Genomic DNA, 24,283 nt, shown 5'->3' on the forward strand with positions numbered 1-24,283 from the left:
TACAAAATAAGTATAAAAATCATGACAATTTCTCTGAATGCCTGGATACCTATCGTTTTTTAACCTAAAATATATTTGTTGATCAATTTGCAATTAGAAAATGCATTGCTCATATTCCAATTCGCTTTTTCTGCAAAAATTTTACAGATTTGACAATTTCCCCTATATAATATGATTAACTTTGATCTTTAACTTTAAAGAAATACTGTGAATAAATTTACATAACTTTGTGGATTCAGATATACTTTCATGAGTATGTTTGAGTACGTAACTGATAGTTTTGTAAACCCGAGGATCAAAGTTTTTTATACCAGAGTGTGCACGGGTGCATTGATGGTGGTACCACTGGATAGTGAAAAGCGTCTAGTGTGATGGGGGTCGACCTGTAGATCTACTGCCTCCGCTGGCTAGCCTACTTGTAGGTAAAAGGGAGAGTCGAGTGCGTAATTCTTTCCTTGCCAGTATAAAGCCTCTGCACTATCAAGACTCCTAGTGTCTCCTCGTGGCAATGCATGGATACTGAGGGCATTCACTTCAGACTGATCTGTAGGGGACCTCGGAGTATCAAGGACCCCAGAGATGCAGTGTGTAGGCCCGTCGGCGTATGGATATGCCCTGGCACTCATTAACCTTGACCCAGCTATAGGAAAAATAGCTCTACTGCCTTGTAGATGACGTGGGAGAGCCAAAGGCTGTGGCAGTAAACCCAGAAAGAAAATCCGGGGAGAGGAACTCTTTAGCATTGGATTGCAATCATCTAAGGGAAGGACAACCCAGAAAGAAAACCCGGCCCAACAGAGTGGAGGTTTGGCGTGCGGCTTACTACCCTACCCAGTAAAAAAAAATAACTAGTTACAGAAACTTCAGCAAATGTCATAAATGAAAACTGTGTCTGCGAAGACTTGAGCCAAAACACAGGCAATATGATATCTTCTATGAGATTGATTGATAGTCTTCTAAGGCCGAAAGAAAAACTTTTTGTTGGAGCATGGAATGTTCGTACGATGTATGAAACATCAAAGACAACACAAGCTGCGGATGAAATGCAGAGATACAAGTTGGATATACTCGGAATAAGCGAATGCCGATGGATAAAATCAGGCAGGATTAGAATAACTAGTGGCCATACCACATTGTACTCGGGGCACAATGAAAAACATCAAAGTGGGGTTGCAATTATGATAAGCAAAGACAAGATCAAAACACTGCTTGAATGGGAACCAATTAGTGATAGACTAATTAGAGCAAGATTCAACTCCAAATACTGTAAACTGACAATCATACAATGCTATGCACCAACAAATGATGCCGATGAAGAAGTGAAAGATGAATTTTACAAGCAGTTACAGATGGTTGTCTCTAAAGTCCCTCAGCATGACATGCTGCTGATAATGAGAGACCTAAATGCAAAAGTGGGTATTGACAACACTGACTGTGAGAAATCTATGGGCAAACATGGATGTGGAATTAAAAATGACAATGGAGAGCGCTTCATTGACTTCTGTCTCAACAACAACCAGACAATAGGAGGCACAATATTTCCTCACAAGCATATACAGAAGCTCACGTGGAAATCTCCAGATGGTAGAACAACAAACCAGATTGATCACATAACTGTAAACAACAAATGGAGCAAATCCCTACATAATGTTAAAGTATGCCGTGGAGCAGATGTCAACAGTGACCACTATCTGTTGAAAGCTATTACAAAACTAAAACTTCGCAGAAATCCCAAAAAGCAGGAGACAAAAAGGAAGATCGATGTGGAAAAGTTAAAGATACCAGACACACGAAAATCTTTCAATCTGGAATTGAAGAACAGATTCAAGATTCTGGAAGAAAGTCTTGATGATGTTGAAGATATTCAAGAAAGGTGGGACACGATCAAGAAAGTGCATATTGAAGCGGCCGAAAAAAACTGTAGGCTACCGAACCAAGAAGAACAAAGAGTGGCTAACACCTTGTACATGGGAAAATAGGTGAAAGAAAGATTATAAAGCAGAAAATTATCAGTACCAAGTCTGCAAGATTACAAGAACAACTACAAGCTTCCTATAAAGAAAAGGACAGAGATGTCAAGCGATGTGCCAGGAGGGATAGACGAATGTGTGTTGACAGTCTGGCACAAGAAGCTGAACGAGCTGCTTCACATGGAGAAATGAGCACTGTTCACAAAATAACAAAAAAGCTATGTGGTCGCACTACAACCCAACCTGCTCTTGTGAAAGACAAAGATGGTCACCCACTGGCAACAGAACACGAACAAGCCAACCGCTGGGTACAATATTTCCAGGAAGTACTAAATTGCCCAGAACCTGATAAACCAGCGAGTCCAGACCCTCCAGCTGAAGACTTAGAAATAAACTTTGAACCACCTACCCTCGAAGAAGTCCAAAACTGTATTAAAGCATTAAAGAATGGTAAATCCCCAGGCAATGACTGCATACATGCTGAAATCAGATATTGCAACATCATCAAAGATGCTATTAGACCTATCCATACATATCTAGGAAAATGAAACAACAGCAGATACCTGGAGTAAAGGACTCATTGTAAAGCTGCCAAAAAAGGGAGATCTCCACATTTGTGACGACTGTAGAGAGTAGAGGCATATCACTGCTCTCAGTCCCCAGCAAGGTGTTCTGTAAAATACTGCTATACAGAATAGACAAAGTGATTGAAAAGAAACTGAGAGAGGAACAAGCTGGATTTAGAAGAGGAAGAGGGTGTACAGACCAAATTTTTGCCATTCGTAACATTATAGAGCAGTGTATTGAGTGGCAAATGCCACTGTATATCAATTTCATTGATTTTAAGAAAGTTTTTGACAGTGTGCACAGGGAAACACTTTGGAAAATAGTAAGATCATATGGAATACCAGCAAAGATCTGTAACATCATGAAAACATTTTACTCAAACTTCAAGTGTAGTGTCATCCTGAAAAATGGAATATCGGACTCCTTCAGTGTAAAATCTGGAGTACGGCAAGGATGCATACTATCACCAATTGTCTTCCTTATGGTCATAGATTGGATCCAAAGAAACACCACACACAGGATCCAATGGACAATGAGTCACCTAGAAGACCTGGACTTTATCTGGCAGAAGTATGGAAACCTCATCCACCTACAAGAAAAGACTGATAAATTAAACTCCTTTGCCAAACAAATTGAACTTAACGCCAATACCAAGAAGACCAAGAAGACCAAGTTAAAGACAATCAATGCACCAGTAGAACCTGTCACATTAAATGGAGAGGCACTTGAGGAAGTTGAGGACTTCTTACCTTGGCAGTATCCTAAGTAAAGACAACGGCGCTGGTAAAGACATAAAATCACGTCTTAGTAAATCACGGACAACATTTGCACAACTTCAGCCCATCTGGAACCAAACTCCAACTTTACAACAGCAATGTCAAATCAGTTCTCCTGTATGGGCCTGAATGCTGGCGTGTTGTTGACAGAGACATGAGAAAAGTAGAGGCATTTTACAACAACTTTCTTCGAAAAATCCACCGTATCTTCTGGCCGAACAAGATCTCTAACAGAGACCTGAAAGCAAAAGCAGGAGTATAACAATAGAAATCAAGCAAAGAAGAATGAGATGGCTGGGACACGTGATGAGAATGCCCCAGAGCAGGATACCGAAAGCAGCCTTACACTGGACACCATCTGGAAAGAGGAAGCGAGGTAGACCACGAACAACATGGAGAAGAACTATAACATCAGAGTTAGAGGAAATGGGCTACTCGTGGGGGCAGGCACAGTATGTGGCAAAGGATAGAAGATGGAGGCAGCTTGTTGAAGCCATCGGGGACGAAGAGGATATGTAAGTAAGTAAGTAAGTAAACTGTGCACGGAGACGCAGAGGACTATGAGTAGTTTGCTTATACATGTACTAATATAAATGTATTATGTATGGAAGAAAATCCTGTAATGTCGCATGCAAATGTTCAATGTCACAGGGATATATTAATTAACAGATAAATATAAGATATTTTGATTACAACATCAAGCATTCCAGTTTCTACTTACTTCATTGAAAGGACCAATTGGTTTGCGGCCGATTTTTGACGCTTGCGTCAATATATGTTTCTTGTATTATCTACATTGACACGGAAATAGTCTGTTAGGATAAACAGAAATTTCCAGTCGAAAAGCTTGCGGTTAGGAGGCGTGTACACTTTACCTTGAGCGCAGCTGTCAACTAGATCGTGACGTAACATAAAACTTCACACTTAACTGCAAACTATAATATATAGTACTATACACTCCATATGCTGGGATATGGTGTTATACAAGTAGTACATGTGTATAGTACTGAAAAAGCACACTGGGCCACAGTCAAGAAAGACAACTTGTGAAAGTACTAGTATTTAGCCCAGTAAGTTTTTACTGTATTTAACTGTTAAGTAACATTTTAAAGGAATTGGTTAGAACTAAATTTACAAGCTATATTTTTTCCATTCATTTTATTTCTTCCTGTACATATATACAATATAACTTTTTTAAAAAACTTGATTATTTTAAATCAAGTTTTGGCACATACGCACAGTTATGGATGTAGGCCTATTGTTATTTCATCGACTGTTGAAGCGAGTTATTCCACTTTGTATATCTTTTTTCCCTATGCAGCATCAACATGCGAAAGAAGTTACGACTTGCGAGGCAGTTGCTTTTTTTACATTCATGTTTCTAACTTTCTTTCATTATTTGGAAGTATAAAAATAAAATAACGACTTTATATATAATATGTATACTCCCTGTATTACACTTAGTAAGAATGGGGAGAGGATATGATGCGTTACATGTCATAAGATTTTCTTACTTGCTTGTTCTAATATCGTTTGATTTGATGGCAGGGAAATCTCATTCATCTTCAGTCATTTTATACAGCACTGCATTGAAAAAAAGAGTGATTCATCTCTCTGTATTCGTGAAATGTGGAAAATGCCACTCTTCACTCATTTCATTGCAAGTTATTTCTAATCTAAGAATGTAATCTGCATCCGTTACCAAGAAACAATGCAAGACACTTGATAATAAACTTCCATTTCGCTTCACATCAGTCCCTCCTGCCTTCTCCTAAGGTGACAGAAGGTCACATCAAATGATGTATTTATTTAGGTCAAGGAGGGGTGCATTTTATTATCTTACAATTTCATTCAGCTTTTGTAGTAAACAAGACCTGGTATCCCCTCTAAAATTGAAGAATGGATAAGCCCCACTCATGAGTTAGTACACAGGGGCTCCTACGCTATCAATCATTTCAAGATGTGCAAAACCATGTTGTCCAGCGTGCTTTCTATCTAGGTCAACAATTTTTATGTTCTCCAAGTATGTCAACACTATTCCCTCTTGATCAGTAGCGATCCTTGATTTGAGAGAGAGAGAGAGAGAGAGAGCAATTTCTACTTTTACCATAGAAAGACTTCATATGCTTGCAGTGGATAGTTCTTGGCACCAGATGCAGGATTTTACCATTTTAATGGAAATAGAATTGATACTGACAAAATTTAGAAATCGAAGGATAAGCTGCACAGTCCGCTGCTTTTTAATAAGGTTACAGCATCACAGAACTTTTAGTCAGGTACATATATTTAGAGGGTGGCACTGGGCACCCAGCAACTTTACAAGCTAACAGGAAATTGTCAATAACCTTTAACCTATTTGCCAATCCACTCTTAAATACAGCTTTTCATGTTTAATCCCCGATAAAAGGAATTTATACCCAGATGGGTCGGGCGATAGTAGAAAGATAATGAAAAAAGCAAACTACGTCAAAGCAAGTGGTGAAAGAGTTCCAAAACTAGAAAAAAATCTAGTTCTCATCAAAAAGTATTTTCAGAGTTCTGAGAAACATTGATATCCCCGAGAGTATGGAAGCAGCGTGAGCTCATGGCCAAGGTGAAGGTTTTTCAAAGTAGGTCAAACTCCAAGGTCAAGGATATCAGATGAAAAAAATTTAGTATCCTAAGAGGACTTATCAAAAGAAATACATCTGTATGTGAATAAAATGCCCCATCACCAACCGTTCTAAAGTTTAGGCTGAGGTAACTTTTTTTTTTTGGCGGACAAACAGATCCCAAACGAAAATATTATACGCCCCCATCTCCTAATTCTCCGACTGCGGGGGCATAAAAAACCAAATGCAAAAATCTAAACGAGCATCTTTATCAGTACATGCGTAAATGTAACATTTTTTACATTCACGTCTCTAAATGACATCTAATATTTTCTGCATATTGTAGAACTTTTTTTTTTTTTGCTAAGTTTAAAAGAAAAGCTTTCATATATATCTGTGTGAAAGTTGAAAAAATAACTTTATTATATGAACCAGTGGCTTAATTTTTATATTGTGAATTAAAAGTACGGGACGAAGTTCTTGCTCCTTTCCCCCTTAAAAATACATGTAAATGATTATCAAATATTGCTTTAAGAAAGTATCTGTTGCCTAATAAATAGAAATTTCTAATAAAAAAAATTAAGTAGTAAAAAAGGTTGGCTAGGAGCAGACTTTTTTACCGTCTTTAATGGAACTCATTTGAAAATTTTTTTTCAGATAAGATTTATATGGATATATCACCACAAAAAATTCATGTCACACAACAGAATAAGATATCTCTAGCCAGCATTTTTACAAAAATTATGAATGAAATGACACTTATTTTACATTAATGATTTTCCAGGTGTAAATAATTCTATGCTCCTCTCTGACCATTCAAGATAATTAGTGAACTAGAATGATTCATTCATAAATCATTTACAATGGGAGTCTAACCAGTTTAATGAGACCTGTAATAATAACAAGGTTATGTCAGCAAACCACTTTCAAGGAAAAATAATTTGCATATTATTTCAGTAAACTCTTTAAATTTAGACAGAATAAGAAAAATATTTGGAGAAAACATTTCACTCAAACAGAAAAAGGATTAAACAGACAGATTATGTGTTTCCGTTTCTAAATATTTCTTCATTTAACAGTGAAATTTGTCTGACAATTGGGATTGTCCTGCTTAAATTAAACTCTGAAGTGGCACTTGCCTACGCAAGGGATAATTTGCTGGATCAACAGTGAGCTGGAGAATGGAGTAAAATCTGACATGTTGACACACTTGGGGTATATTAGCCCTCCTTATCCCCCGGCCTTATATTTCCCCCGAACAATGGGTCCCTCCCCACCATTGTCTCACTACAAAAGATAAGGGCATTATAAATTTAAGAAAGTCAAAAATAGTTTGAACAGGAAGTATATTTTTGAGGCATATATAGTTTACAATATTTATGACCATTATAAACTAGACACAAATTTAATTTTATATACATGCATTGTAAAATGAATCGGGAAAAACTAAAGTTATTGATCACTAGGAAATCAAATCATGTACCAGTAAAGTTTCCTTTTCACATTTAGGTTTGTATGATAAGGTTTTTTATATAATCAAAAAGTAAAACATTTCCTTCTATGTTAAAGGTTATTTTAACAAATCATAAAACACTTTCCATAGACTACAAAAAAAATTACTAACACCATGGATATATTATTTATTGGTTTCTTATTATTATAATAATAGAAAATTATACTTTTCTAAAAAAGATTTTGTTGAATTTAAAAAATAAATCACTTAAATTAAAAAAAAAACATCTCGTACAACACAGTGAACTGTACGTATTTTATTGGCAGACCAAAAATGTTTACCAAGTAAAATGAACGCACAAAGACAACTTAAATGAATGTTTCAGCTTAACAAGGCATGTCCTGTCTGGCGTACATAAGAACTGTCCCACCCTTGTCAATGGAAGGCTTCCCCGACTACAATCACGACTACAATCACGTTCAGCTTCTTTAGATCCTATCATTCAGTCCAGGAGATTGCACTCCAGCTTGCTATGGATAGGAATTGAAAGGAGATGACATTCTTTTTTGTTTCACCCGCCCTGTATAAGTAACTCCACCCAAAATTACCACATGCATACCAAAATACCGTGCTTTGATATACCAGCATAAAAAGCTACTCTATGGAGTCATCCTGGTTTATATTGGGGGAAAAAATTGTAAAATTATGGAATAGATCATGTAGAATGTGGACATTCTCTTAAAAATAAATCTATTTAGTACCAAGTATTCCCAGTTCAAATTTTTCAGCCTTTATGAAAAAAAATCATGTTTTGGCATGGAATAAAGGGGAAAAAACCCAATCCAAAGACTACGTAATGGTTTGATGGCTTGATGGAGTGGTTGGCACTCAGAGAGGCTGGGAGGCAGAATACAGAATTCTGTTGCAGTACTCCACAGGGTCAGAATCTTCCCATTCACATGAACAGGAAGAAGATTAGATGGGCTTCATGTTTAAATCATTAACTTAAGGTAAATAGATGAGAAGACTGGCTTCACACTTTCACTGTTTGGTTCCAAGGCTTTGTCTGCCCTTCACGACCAGCGATTGTTTTCCAGGCAGACAGGTATAAATATATTTTCTCTCTCAACTGATTTGTCTGCATTGCAGATATGTGGAAGTTGAATGAGATTTGTTGAAGGAGTGAATCATAGTCAAGAGATGTTTTAGAAACCTGTGGCTCGGGAAAAGCCTTTATCAATATCTTACTAAGTGGAAAATGCTCAGTTAGTTCAAGAATCTTGACATGGCCATTGTTCAAAATACCCTTTTTTTTCTCAATAACAATCTACCAAAAATAAATTCTAAGTGTAATCATTCATGGCTATGCTTATACAATACACTGGCTGATAAACTGGAATAATGGTAATGCAATGGCCTGCACTTGAATGAAAAATAAATCATCTCAGCTAAATCCCTATATTTTTGCACCCTTCTTGTGAATTTATATGAACTTTCACCTGCTTTCCTGCAGCCCTCTACCAAAATATGCTCTAACAATTAACAGAAGAAACCTTAACAACCAAAATATTAAACTTAGTGTGTGTGTGTGTGTGTGTTCGATTTGGCACTCGGAATAAATCAAGCTTCTGCATATTTTAATTTCTTTGACAAAACCCTAATCTCATTTTATGGTATGAATGCTATTTTTCATCAAAATTCTGTCAGAAAATTCTTAACAGAAGACATTGACAAACAAAAATATTAATAAAGATCAGGCACATCAGATTTTTCACACCAACAAATGGATTAAGAAACCCTGTGAGTCTAAGCCACTTGCATATGTATAACAGCATGTGCACTAAGGCAAGCATCCATCATTTTAGAAATTGTTGCTGCATCTAGGACCCATTATCCTTGAACATAAATTGTAAATGACATATAAATAGTCTAAAAGGCCTCAAAATCTACCTTCCTTTTGGCAAAAGCCATTTATCATAGACAGAATTCAATATAGCACACAGCAATGTTGACCTTTTGCATGTACTGGCAATCTGGTCAATTGAAATGGTCATTTCATCAAATTAAGATGCCATAACACTCCATTCTGAAAGCAATTTCCAATAGAAGTCATAGGGAGCATAAAATGTTACCATAAATCATGGACAAATTCTTCAGATATTACTGATAATGAACCGTATTCAAGGAAATACAAACCAGCAAGGCTCTTTTTGATCATCTGTAATGCAATGTATAAAACTTTCTTTTTCAACTGAGTTTAAAAAATATGTAAATGTAAAATTCCTTGGCCTTAAGAGAGGCAACAATGCACTTAATGAACATGCTGGTAGATATTTTTGCATTAGGAAATGTCTTATTAAATCAAGAAGTTTTTTTTAATTCAATGTGATGCAACTGCATAAATAAATTTGGACTGCACAAACAATTATCTCACTTCCTTCTCCCACGAACTTCAAAATAGAATCAATTTCACTGAAATTCTATGCCTGGTGCTCAATTTTCTAGCAATACACATGACAGAAGCAGAAGGCTTCAAATTACAAATCCTCACAATTGGTTCCTACCTCACAGGAAATGACTCTTGTATGTATCAATTATGGACAATCACAGTAAGAATTGTGAGAAAGTTTTCCCAGACAGAAGCCTCAGACCTTGTGCTTCAGAACTCCCAGTATAATAATGCAGGATGCAGACTTGATGGCAAAAAAGTATAATAGCAGAGGAGAAATATTGTTCTGTAATTTATTTTTTCTTTCAGCAAGGAGAGAGGAAGTATTTTGGAGCTAAATTTGTGTAGGATGGATATTATGTAAATTTTATTTAGTGACATTTTTCTTTTGGACTTTAGAGTTTATAAATTGATAGTGAGTTGACACAAAAATAGTGAATAAATATGATAGTTTAATTTTCATTTAGCAAGTTTCAACTGCATTTATATCCAGACATTCAACCATTCATATATTCAGCTATTTATGAAATACACCTCGTCTCACAATCTTAATTACTAGATTTAAAATTACATGCAATAATAATGTCAGGGGTTACAAATAATTTTCTATTCATTTTTTCAATGTAGTTAATCTAAAATTTTTTTTCTTCAAATTTATTGTTCATTTTTAATAAATGCACATCAAATAAAGCATTTGTAAAATTCTTAGTCTTTATAAATATGTTATACATTTACATGTATTTAAACTTCAAAGTGCAGCTAGGATGCACCTGATGTATATCTTCTCATTGTACATTTGAATTGATTAAGAATAATTAGTTGATGGAGACAATCTCCCTCATTCAGGAAGCAGACAAGAACTGAACTAACATAACATTTTATTTTTGGCACCCCAAATTAAAAAAGAAAAGTGTTATTCAGTGGTGTTACACTTCTTGTGGTGCAGCCTACCCCCACCTGTATGGCTTGCTGCTGCTGTATATGAGAGCCAAATTATTTGAAATAAAAAATTTGCAATTAGCAGATGAACACCATCAAAAGCATTAGCCGGCATATGGTTCTAATCTTGGTATTTAGGCTTTAAAGCTGATGTTGAACGTCTGAACCCGCCATGTCACATATTTACTACAAAGCCACTACGATGTGGCAGAAATATACCATAAAACACCTGCTATTGCTAATAAAGGAACTCTGAGACCAAGCAAGGCTGGAAATTATACTCAGGTTCTTGTCCTTGAGAAGCTTTCACAGATACTGGTACATGTATCTACATAGAGTAATAAAGGACTTTAGTATTAAACTGGGCAAGAAATTTTATAAAATACATTAGAAATAAACTAAGTACTATTTTTACTGCTTTTCTTCATAATTCTACACAGTACTTAGCAAATGAAGTACCAAAGGAAAGACTACATCAAAAATTGAAATCAAACAAAGAAAAAAGTCTGAAAGCCACACAGAGAGGAGGAATTTTTACCAGGCAGGGAGAACAAGACTGGCCTCTCCTCCCCCTCCTCATGCAGTTGGTGTATACATCTAAAATTTAAACCAGCCCATCCTGATACATTACAAACATACTGGTACAAGTGATTTAGATCTCTTTTCTTCTGCTTCAAGTAGGGAGGTAGACACAATGAGATGAAGTGAACCTAAGTCAACTGAAGACCCACTTGACATCTCGGGAGCTATAGTAGTAGTGTCTGCCTGTCCTACACTGAGGGGCCACTTATATCCTCAACAAAAACTTTCTAAATTCACTCATTACAGGAACCAACAAGAGGCTGATTCATAACCTCAAGTATTTTAATTGCTCTCCAGTTTATACACTTTTACCACAACTTTAACAAGATTATAGGAAAGAATGAGCAAAATAATTAACTTAGGTATACTTTTTAAAAATTTTCTCTCCAGTTTTATTCTGAGAAAAAAAAAATATAATTTTGACATAGTTAATGTTTAAAGTTAGTGACACTTGATAAATTAAAATTCACACAGTGATGGCAGCAAAATTTGCTTCCAAGTGAAAAAGTGGCATTCTAATTAATAATGAAGAAAAGGGCAGATTTATGACCAATGCAACATATTTATAATCCCTACCCTACATTTTTTTGTCCAAATAAATTAAATCATATATACCCAGAAATTAATGTTGGTATTGGTCTTTATATATTCTTTGAGTTTCATAGTTTAACGACTCTTCTTTTGAACTCATGGGGAATATAAGTAAACTCTATTGCATTGCAAATAAGTGCCATCTGCATGTAAAGAGATCCTCTTGGATAAGATACATTAGCTACTTAACATGTAAGTTTAGTGGAGACCTAGAGGACCATGAATACGTACAATGTATGTACCAAATTCTATGCTTCTAAATAAAGCAAGATTCAGCATATATTAATGTATACCTTTTACAGAATTCATTGCAAAAATAGCAAATACTAACTTCTGAAAATGATGAGCTTTGACAAATTTTTTTTTAACATAAAAGATTCAAATCAATTCAATGCTCTTTTCAAAATGACAGATTTACTAAATTATGTCTTCCTTCCTAAATTTAAGTGCCATTTGGCCTTCTTTTTTTTATCAAGACAACAACTAAATGGGGAATTATTATTAAAGGAAAAAGTTGAATTAACTTTAGATACTTCATGCACTTTAAATCAATAGGAGCACAAAAGGAGAAATCAAGATTTTAATTTCACATTGCGACCACTGACAACTATAAGGTATGGATTTAATTTATGTGTAGAGTATAAACTGCAGATCACCAGCTTTACTCTGATAAGTACCTATTATAATCTAATTTACGAGACAACTAAAGTGACTCAGTGTGTTAATTTTGTAGATAAAAATTCATAGGCCACTTCACATTTCATCAAAAAACTTTTATCGCTGCAGTATAATATTTTTACAGGTTCATCCTGGTACGTTTCATTTACACACTTTAAAGAACAATTCCCGCCTAAATAAAAAGTCATTATCAGTTGAGTGGATGTATGTATTCCATTTCTAATATGTACACAGTGGCTGCGAAACATTTACACAGGATTACCATACATCCATTTCAGATTTATGGAAGGAGACAGAAAACTTTTGATTATTTCCGCGCTGAAATAAATGGTCTAGGGATAGTGTCTTACAAGTGTTTGCCAACATGGCTATATGTTGTTTTGGGGAGACCCAGAAAATCCTTTTACAAATCTCTTGGTCCTAAAATTTCTCTGTGATACAGATGTTGAGCAATGCAGGGGATATTTCTATTTGCAATTCTAATCTTCCCAATCCCTGGCAGCCCCCCATTCATCAATGCTCTGTCACAAGGTCAGAGTTGGACCTGCTTCTGGTGACATTTATTAATGGTCGTTTTCTGACTGTTCTTATTATCTGCTTTTTGTTTTAACAGGACCTGGCAAAATCAACACTTCAGTTTCCATGGAATTTCTTAATTGACAATACCATTTCAACAGTTTTATCTGGCCTTCTTGAAGTGTTATTGGTGGCAATAACATTCCATATGACCATTAATAATAATGGAACATTTATGTTCTAGTAGAATGCTTGCACTATAATAATATTTTAAAACAAATGAAATAAAAATGATTGTATATCATGATGTCACAATTTTTAAGTCCAAACTCTTGACAAAAAACACAACATCCAAAACTTTCCTCATGAATTTCAGGCTGAATTTTTCCTTTCAAAATTTATAGTGTATTTTTGAGCCATTTTACAGGACATATAACAGTGTATTTATTAATACAGAGAATCTTCAAAAATGTAATTAGCTTTGAGAACTCACTTTTGCAACCTGGCATCTGCACAGATTACAAAGTTGTTTTCTCAATTAAGCTTTAATTTTCCAGCAGAGCTATATTTACATCAATACCTTAATTTAAACAAGGTTATTGTCATTAGCTACTATCACAGCCCTACCAGAATAAGCTACATGTAATTTAAAACATATAAAATAAAATTGTTCATTGGATTGAATTAAAGTATAAAATGGAACAAAATTATGAACTTCTCAAAGATCCTCACTCACCCATCCTTATATACAAACACATACACAAACTACCTACATACTTTTTTGTTAAAGAAATTCAATATTTTTCATTTCTGAATGACTTTATTACATTTACCAGGAATTCTATTTTATATTTAAAGATTATTTGAGACTTTATTTTACACATCATTATGCAAATTCTTATTATGACAGGAATTGTCATCAAGTCAACTTTCTGAACTAGCAAGTACCACTGGTATGAATGGAACATGCCTATGAATTAGTTACTGCTAATGACCTATTCATTTTACACAGTTATACAACTCATACGATTGATGCACAAAGGTGAAAGATTGTGCCATTTTTGACAGCATCTAGGTACAAGCAAACTGGCATGTTTTAAGATTCCCACTTTAAGCCATGATGCAGATAAATGGGAATATGGTGATCATATCAAACAACTCCACGACATTTCCCTGGTATTGTAACATAAAGGTGCATACATTTATCATTAAATCCAGAAAGGAGAACTTATGATCAAAAAAGATCCATAAAACTTAGCTCTTTGCTCTGGAACCCATTATGTCAAAACATAACTGTGATATAAAGCAAACCAAGTGCAAACTTCGCATTTGGAAACCATTCAAAGTTATCCTGCAAAACCTCAACCTGAAGCACTAAAGTACATGAGAGAGAGAGAGAGAGAGAAAGAGAGCAAGTGGGAGAGAGAGAGAATGTTAAACTAAAATCTCCTTGAACTTTGAACCAACAATCAACTGCTTTGAAAGAAAGTGTTTACTACAATGGATGGCTGTAAAGCAGGTGTCACTAGAAGGAATCTATTAATTGTAGATACCAGATTTTTATTGTATCTTTAACCTTCAACATGATTTGTGGAAACACGTAAAAAGCATGAAGGGAAGATACGCCCAAGTGGGATTAACCCTGGATTAGATAAAAAAAAAAGTTGGCAGGGATTAATCTTTTAATCTCATTATTTCTGTGAACTGTCAAACAAGTTTCAAAGGTTTTTCTTTTTCTTTTTGTGTTTTGCAGAAACAGGAATCTTAGAACAAAAATACAGGAATTGGCAAAAAAGTAACTTCCTGTTAAAATGCTTCAGTCAAAAATATTATCAATACCAGGTACATCTCATTTTTAGAAATCAAGTTCACCTGGAGAATTTGGAACAGATTTCCTCCTACAAAGTAATAATTCATCAAATCTGATTAATATTTTAGAGGAGATAAAAATAAGAAGTTTTCTTACAACTATAAATAAATTAATGTATGAATACCCTTAAATGTAATATTATAATTTTGTGTCACGGATATGACCTCTCTACTGTTACACCTGCAGCGTCTTGTCCGTTTCATCAAACGAACAATAAGGACTTACACAGGTGTTAGTCTCATCTTCAAATAAAACAGATGTCCTTCCTTTTACTAAGGTGAAAACCTGACAATGCTTAAAACATCAAGATAATGCACAGCCATTCCATCCCCTTCATTCTTAATTTTAGAGAGGTTTGCCATGACTAAAAACAGGAATTTTATTGTTAGCCTCAAAGTCAGGTGCACTGACAGTAGTGTCACCCGATACCAAAATCTCTCCGTATCATGATGACAAGAAGTTTTTTTTTAAACGTTAATTTATTTTGTTACAGATTCAGTATGGCGGAGACAAAAGATGGGAGATAAATGTGTTGAGAGAGTACAAAGGTGTGTAGATATTGCAGAAACAAAGTTCATCTTGTTTTCTTTCCATTCATAATTAAATGCAATATTATTTTCTTCATGTGGAACAAAACTTTCATCTTATAATCTTCAATAAAGAAATCAAAACCTAATTATAAGGTTTTTTTTCTGTATAGAAGTAAGGGCCCCATATAAATATTGGAAATATTTATGCAGGAACATGCTGACATGGAAATCTCTCGTCACTCCGCTTCAAGAATTTTTAAAAATGATGCGATGTGTTGGGTCAAGATGAAAAATCAGTTCAAGCTTTATGACACATGTAAAATTCCCCGTTCCTGTCTTATTATTAGAAACAGTATCTTTCAGCATTTCTGAATTTAGACTCCGCAAAAGTGATAAATTGTGATGAGTAAACAGTAACAATTTTTCCCCCTCTTTCAGAGCTGGGGTGGTCAGTTTATCTTTTCTATGGCTCCACACTATCTTCCTAGGATTGAAAAAGTTGGCAGGGCCTCACTAGAGAACAAGTGGCAGTCTTAATTGTAGTTGATAATCACTACAATAAAAAAGGGGTTCTGATCTTATTTCCAGCCACTGGACCATTATTTACACAAGGAGATACAGTTTATCAGTTTTAAGAGATTAATTGTAGATTGACACTGTCTTACAATTTATGACTTATTAATCATAAAGTCAAATAAACTGGCTTAAATGGGTAGGAAAATAAATTAATTGCAATCTAGTTTTTAACTACTGTAGTACTGTTGCCTGTTTACGAGAGAATTTGAAATTGTCCAGTCAATGATTTTTAAAAACCTAATTTAAAAAAAAAAACAACTGCAAATGCACGGTATATGATGCACCTAAAAATCAAGATTTTTATTTGTTTACACAATTTTTTTAATGCAGCTTTCTAGGCAGTATTATAGTCTGTGTTCACAGCAGATTTTGTGATTGATAGTACCAAGCAAAGCAGAAGCAAATCTCCATTATTCATTTTGATTGCACCTGAAGCACAAAATATTTCTCAGCTATTTCACTATTTTTCCTATTGGACAATACATTTTCATTCTGGCAAAGTTCTCCAAAAAACTCCACAATTTAAAACCTAAACAGGTAATTAATTTTCTGGGATAAATTGTGTCAGAGAACAGTACCACATCCAATGAGTACAAAGGAATATATCACAGATTCTGTTTTTACATATTACTGTCTTATGGCATTGTTAATTAAATTTCTATTACCACCATTCCTGTTTTAAAAAACCTTTCATGGAAAATTGAAAAATGAAGATAAAAAAGAACAGTAATCTATCCAAAAAATTCATTATAACAATATAAATTAGGAGCTGAGCTAAACAGACCTCTAAATATATATATTTAGGTGGGATCAGGTGCCATGGAGGAGTTAGCATCTTCTGTCAACCAGTCACACCTGCCATGTGCTTTTCTCATGATTGGGGTCTGATTTCAAGTCTAAAAAAAAGATGAAGATAAAATATGATCTTCTGAAATATTTCATGAAAACATCATTTTTATTATTTATCTTCATTCAAAATAGTTTAGTGTGTATGTATGGTATGCCACACTTATTTTCTTGTGAACTGAAAGTCAAAGAAAATTTGAAGTCCATATGAACCAGACATTTGAATAAGACTTTGATTTGGAATTAATTGTTTTCTTCATTTAAACTTTTCATGTAAAATTGAAAAAAAAATTATCTGACAATTTACAATTACCAGTAATATTGTTCACTTCACTACTATGAAAGCTATCTGGAGCATGTGCTAACTGTATTAGTGTATATTTATTTATCAAAATCACTAAATGTTCCCACAATTCAATTTAGTGATCCTATAACACCCTTCCTGTGTAATCTTGCAAGTCTTCCTGCATATCTGAAGAATGTAGAAAAATATTATTTGAACATCCTAAAATATCATAGATGTGAAGAATCTGTACAAAACAGTTTGTGAAAAACAACATGTTTATCAAAACCTTGCTATAGCATTTGGAAGATAACAGTTTCCACTGAACTAAAAAAAAAAAAGTCCCTTTGATTTTATAATGTTCTTCAAGACAAATGATGCAGTTAGTAAATTAAATTCTTTAAGGATGTGTTTCAATTGATTGTTCACAAAGTATTCTACTTTACACAGTTTTTAACATTTTTGACAGCTATAACTTTTCTGTAAAATGTAGGACAAATGAGTGCATGCCTATAAAGAAAAAAATCACTCTTTTATATTCATAACAAAAATAATTTTACACTTAGATGCACTCAGCAAACATATATTTAAAATTAATTTTACATTCACATTTCTGGACTTGGCAAATGCAATGTTTATTTATAATTTTACACTCATATTTGTGCACTTAGCAAATATTTATCATACTTTTACATTGGCATTTGTGCACTGAGCAAACACATTTACAATTTTACACTTACATTTGTGCACTCAGTGAACACTTTTTAAATTTTTCATTTTCCAGGAAAAGATAAGACAAATGAGTGTCATGCACATATTTAATAAATCATAAAATATTTTAATAAGTAAATAAAGTGTGATGGAGAAAAAAAAATACTTTGTTAGAAATTCTGCATCTCTAAACAGTAAAGATTTAATAAAATGATCAAGATATATTTGTAAAGAAAATAATTTGTTAGAAATTCTGCATCTCTAAACAGTAAAGATTTAATAAAATGATCAAGATATATTTGTATGTGTCTGTCTGCACTAGGACAGGAAACCTGAGGGGATAATTTGTAAGAATTTTTGAAAAATTGGCAAATTTAAGGTATTATAGTTCACTAAAGGGAAAAAGACAAGAAATAGGTGAAGTTTGGACAATTCATGAATTAACTGACGCCCCATGAGCAGGCTTTTAAATCAGTATGATTGGCTCTATAAACCCCATTTTTTCATTATTTTAATTAAGGTAGGTAAATATCATACTATATCTTGATAAAAAAAAAATGAATGAAACATGCAGCTAACTTTTCTCTTTTTGAGGTTTTATTTGCAAAAGAACAGTACTGTACATAAAATTCACAATTATATAATTTTTAGAACAAGAACCATTTCTAATGCACTTGGATGTCTACTTGAAAATTTCATTAATTGTTAGCTGCCAATGAAAGTTTCAATGTAATCCCCTCGGCCAATCAACGTAAGGTAAAAGCAGTAAAAAAAGGTGTGTTATTCATTGATTCATGTCCACAATAAAAAAAATTCCTGTCTTTCATTAGATCTTTTTTACTCTCTGCACACACACACAAAAAGAGAGGACCACCAATTTAAACACCCCATGTAGCGATTTTCTCCGGATTAAGGCCTTTATTCTGCACTCTATAATTATCATTCAATAATTGAAAGTGAGATAAACAGTCAAGTAAATATTGAATTTCATGGGCATTTTATGCCTATGTACACACCAAAATCAAGGGAAACAAATGATTCTCAATTGTAAGCTGTCGGGCTCTGACCCATTTGGATCAACAATTTGCTGAGCAGACTTAATTCTGTTTCTTCCACATTGTTAGAAGGTCACTGACTTTAAAATGACAGGAAATCTGACCCTACCCACAGTGTTGTTACCCCATCTGTTCTATTTTATCTGATATCTATATTGAAATACACTAAACATATTGTATTGGGGATAGGAGTGGGTGGGTGGGGAGTACGAAGTGCAATTAATGATTTTTTAAATCAACCCATAAATTTCATAATTAATCAATTTACTGATATTGATTGAGATTTTTTTTATATTTGACTTTAGTGAAACATGTACATACTGTGTTGAGGAAATTAGTACAGTTTAGTACTTATGTGGTTTTTTTTCACTGTTAGTTTGAAATACACATGTACCGGTAATATAACTGGAACTTGACTCTGTGAACTTACAGTTAGAGCAGTTATTTAACATACAGCATTATATGATACCATAGAAAGGCAAGGAACAATTTCCCCCTATATTAATTTGATATTAGTATGTATTTACCATAATGGAAATAGAGTGCATTTACCCCAATTTGAATTTTAAATTCAAAAATTCATGATGAACTGTTTGAACCCGAGATATATCACGCTGATTGAATTATGACTACCCTAAAAGATTACATACAAACACATTGCAGGGATATTTTATTGCATCCACTAAATTTTCCATACATTTTAATTTATTTAGAAAGCTATTTCATACAAGATTTCATTAAGTTACAATATAATGAGGCAGAAGAAATAAACACTAATTTGTTTTTAAATAGATTTTAAGGTAGTTGATGCATAGCAGGTAACCATTTAATAAAGAATGTAAACAGAAAAGTCTCCTTTTATGCCTCCACATGAAAGAGTTCCACTGAAGTTACTACCTAGGTCATTTAGACACCATGTGCCCTTCAAGTCCTCTATGACCCTTTACAATTCTTCAGTCTTTAGAACTTTAATGAAAGTTTTTCCCTTCTGTGTTTTCCTTTGATTTGACCTTAATTCACCTTTGATCATATTAGAAGGTATTTCAAAGACAGGATGTGGTTAAAAGCAGCAATGCTAATCCCTGTCTGGAATTGTTGAAATTTCACTTTTTTTTTTTTTTTTTAATACAAGAAAACACACCAAAATCCATGGGATTCCAGTTTTAATTTACATCTTATACTTACATATCCCTTCAAAAAAAAAATATAATAAAATAAAATAAAAAATCAACTTGAGTAACTCTAACCCAAAATACCCAGGGTTGTGAAAATGGACAATCCTAAACTACAATAAGGATGGAAATTCACAAAGAGGGAGCCACTGCTTTAATGTTTTAAGTATCTGTTAAGGCTTTAGACATTCCTCACATTACCAGTCTGCCCGAGTCCTGGTATTGCTTCACTGTTTATACAACCCCCTGCTGATTTCCAACTTGAACTAAATCCAATCACACAAGAAAAATTAGTTATAGAAAAAGCATATCCAAATATTTGCAAAATTTAGATCAAATTATCAAGCTCTAGATCTAAGTCAAGTAGCCATAATTTTTATTTCCATATCTTTAGCCTGCTGATAAAAAAACTTGAAGAAAAAATCTTTTACCAGTCATACAAAATAAAAGATGCGTGTAATTTTTGGGGTTTTGATGAAGTCCTTGACGGTTGTGAAATGATACGCTGATCTATAGCAACCAATACCCTGGGGTATTGATAAATATGTGGGTGGCTGCCTTCATCTACAGGTCTGACAAAATGCCATCTGTGACATTCTGTTAGCAAATACTCTTATTGACTAGAAAACTTGGTATGAAAGAAAATGCTATGTGTGTTCTTTAACCTATGTTGAAAGCCAATGAAACAGTGTACATTTTGACTCTTAATTAGTACTTGACATGTGATAAGTATTTCAAGGTGTACTTTTTGTTTAAGTTGCAGTTAAATGAATTGGCTTACTTTTTAAAAAGAACTCACTTATCAGTTTTCATCTCTATCTCTATTCTTTCGATTAAAAAACCTCCTGATAAATAAACATGTTAAAGACCTATTGTGTAGAAATAATTGTTTCCAAAAAAAAAAATGACTTACTTTCCAAATGATTTATTCATGAACTTGAGATGATATATTTGGCAGAAAAATTATATCATCTCAAGTATTTGATTTCAAGATTTAATTTACATAAAAGTACAGAGTTACCAAGCAGACAAACAATTGTATAAATATGAATGCCTACAATTTATCAAACAAAATTAACCAAAATTCAGACTTTAATACCCAGTCACCCATTGTATATAGTGCAATGATACAGTTATGACCAGTTCATGAATGCAGAGAACTTGAACAAACTCCTTTTGAGAGACACTGAACACCTCCATTCATTAGCTAAATTACTCCCGACTTCCTTGCTGCCCGACTTTTTATTTTCCCTATGGAAGGAATTGAACTTTCACTGATTGAGTACAATACATGTATACCCTTTTTATAACATCATCAAAATTGTTGTTTTATCGAGCATGCAGACAAAATGAGATGGGCTTGGCAAAAGTGGTCAGAGTATCTTTCCATGAAAAGCCACCAAGATTTAATTACATGTATTTATGGTTTTTCAGTCAAGACAAGAAATGCAGAGAAAACTTCTTACCCCACCTCTGTCTATTTTTTCGTGAAATCCTGGCTTACGATTGGTTGAAGTCTGTCACATGAAGGCAGTGGATTACTTATACCCGGTCAGTTGTAAATCTATACCCAGTTGATGTATTACGTCACAAACACAAACATGACGTCATAATAGGCACAGTATAAGCGTGATGAAGCATTTAGAAGAGAAAACAACCATTTATAAACACAGATAAAACACAACACAAACACAAACATGACGTAAATTTCAAACATGCTCCGCCTCGCCAGGTATGAAATTTACTAACCAGGCACATACCCTGTCACTATAAGACTATGTAACTAATAATACTAGTACATGTATGTAAATATCATACTTTCAATAGAGGATATAAGATCTTTTTCCACTACTGGGCCTAAGTTTTACACACTAATACAGACTTTGACATGAATAAAAGTTATTCATATGAATATACCTACTTTATCAATGTGTTCTGCAACATTGCAATTGGTTCTAATGAGTATGGTTCAGATCACAAACATGACAACATACCGTATAAGCAGAATTTATAGCGAGGATTTAATTTTGGCATTATTAGCGAGGGTACCAAGATCGCTAAAATATAATATCGCTAAAAATTAATTGCACTTTATTTGAAATAGCTTCTTTAGTGAGCTTTTTAAAATCGCTAAAATTACATCTCCCTAAAAACGAATTACCCATTTTTAAGGACAAATCGCTAAAATTTCCACTTAATATACGGTATAGCCTGTTCCCAACAAGAGTATAGCAACAAACCGGTGGTTCACATGATATAAGTACAGCCATATTGAAATGGTTCATAACAGTACATGTACAGTATTTGCAATACAATGTAGTTTTTACATTTTCAAATGCCTTCTTGATATAAATGAAAAAATATTTGGATATATTTAAGAAAAAACAAATTCAGTGAGACAAGAGCTTGAATATCCTAGTTTCAACACTGCTGTCTTGCAATTTGAAAACTGTTACAACAGTTTGGTTTGAAAATCAACACACAACTATTATTCTGACCCCTGTCTTTCCCAAAGATCAAAATACATACATCTACTTGATAAGAGATTCTGCAAGTGAATTTTTATCTAAGCTAGATGAGTCTCTGAGTAGTAATTTCTAATGCAAAATAAATTGTAATGCACTGGAGAGGCCCTTTTTGTACTGAATTCTGGTGTTATAAAACTTTATTTACTTTAGTAATTTTGGACCTCATGTGAGGTTATTTATTACCAGTTTGAATACTTTCCATGACATAAGTATAACTAGTTAATTAGGGCCTGTCCTTCTAGGGGGCAGGTAAATTTTAATTACTTTACATTATTACTTAGGTGGGGTTACAATGTAGTTGTCTCCATTAAAAAGCTCTTTTGTCCCAGGGAATTTTCCGAAAAGGAATAAATGCATACAGACAAATATCAAGCCTTGCGATTACTCTATATTGTTTGACCTATGATCGCTTCTACTTTGAAGGCTTTGCATCAAAAAGGCAATTGCATGCAATTTGGTGACCGCAATTAGGACAGAACAGAAGACTAAGTGGTTCGTTCTGAAAAATGAACATCAACCTACGGTAAAGCTGAGCAAGTGTCATGTGAAAAAGTCCTCGTTCGTCTTCAATCCCTGTCGCACACCTGTTGCACAAAGTAATTGTGTGTAAAATTGTTGGGTTTCCATCCATTGAAATCATACTTAATTTGATGACACTGAAAGAGAAAAAAAGACATAAAATTGACTTTGCCATTTTTCTTTGCAATTGGCTTTAAATGAATGAAAAGGAGCTTTAAACTTGTGCACAGAATTATTTTTTTCAACAAAAGTGTATTTTGAATATCATTTAAAATAATTGCAGTCCTCACCTCTGAGATTGTAAAGCATTTCCAGTAAAATGTCTGTCTTGAGTCTTAGGAATGAAACCTTTCTAAACATTGATGACTGCTCAACTTCCTGGGGGCAAGAATACCCTCATTGAACCAAGACATCTAGGGAGAGAAAAAAAATTTTCTTGAACAAAAACATTTGTCCTGATGATTTAATTATTTTGGGGGAACATAAGGACATCAATATAGAGATGTATGTTGTAGTTTCCAAAGGTTGCAGATTTGAATTCAATATGGCTGCTTCTATTTCCTGTAGTTAAGTTTAATCAACCTATAATGTAACACTCAATTTACAAACAACATTTAGATATATTTAGTAGATTAAACAATCAGATTAATGGATAAGCAATCAATAAGATCTCTTATTCTCTTCACCTTACCACCAACACATACCAGCGTTACAATCTGATGAAAATTGTCACGCTGTCACCAACATGAGATATCAGTGACAATCATGTACTGTTGGTGATGTACGGTACCCTATTATCTGCTGCAGCCATCTTGTCAACTTGTAATTCAGGATGTTCTGATGGTGGTCAGCTTTTTTTTAAAATTAAAGTCCATTTTATTTGAGATTGGTGTGATTCTGTGCAGGGCAATATTAGCATTTAAATATCTAGATAATATTTTTAATGCACATACAACCTATCACCTTCATGTGTATTTTGATATTACCAAATTATGAAGATTTTACACTGGCATAATAGTTCATAAACATACATGTCCTTAATTATGATAAACATTTTTTATAGCAATATCAAGCAGCCTGA

General features: G+C 33.9%; 1 protein-coding gene and 1 long non-coding RNA gene across 4 annotated transcripts; one reads left to right on the forward strand and one right to left on the reverse strand.

Moving 5' to 3' along the window:
- Positions 1-864: 864 nt before the first annotated feature.
- LOC134251893 (craniofacial development protein 2-like) lies at positions 865-1,979 on the forward strand. Its single transcript, XM_062734313.1, has one exon. The coding sequence runs from the start codon at positions 924-926 to the stop codon at positions 1,977-1,979; it is 1,056 nt and encodes a 351-aa protein (XP_062590297.1). The 5' UTR covers positions 865-923.
- Positions 1,980-6,483: 4,504 nt separating this feature from the next.
- Positions 6,484-24,258, reverse strand: LOC134251877 (uncharacterized). Of its 3 annotated transcripts, none has more exons than XR_009988836.1 (4): positions 23,907-24,258; positions 23,493-23,615; positions 23,206-23,339; positions 6,484-7,191 (listed from the first exon to the last, which is right to left on the reverse strand). It is a non-coding gene; the product is annotated as an uncharacterized LOC134251877 (long non-coding RNA). The 3 variants fall into 3 exon arrangements; XR_009988837.1 differs by lacking the exon at positions 6,484-7,191 and adding an exon at positions 15,705-16,984; XR_009988835.1 differs by lacking the exon at positions 6,484-7,191 and having other exon boundaries at positions 23,203-23,339; positions 23,907-24,040.
- Positions 24,259-24,283: the final 25 nt, after the last annotated feature.

This window comes from Saccostrea cucullata, unplaced genomic scaffold (genome assembly GCF_032062105.1).
Source record: "Saccostrea cucullata isolate Sc308-1 unplaced genomic scaffold, CSIRO_AGI_Scuc_v1 ctg599, whole genome shotgun sequence".
In the NCBI taxonomy this organism is placed as follows: domain Eukaryota; kingdom Metazoa; phylum Mollusca; class Bivalvia; order Ostreida; family Ostreidae; genus Saccostrea; species Saccostrea cuccullata.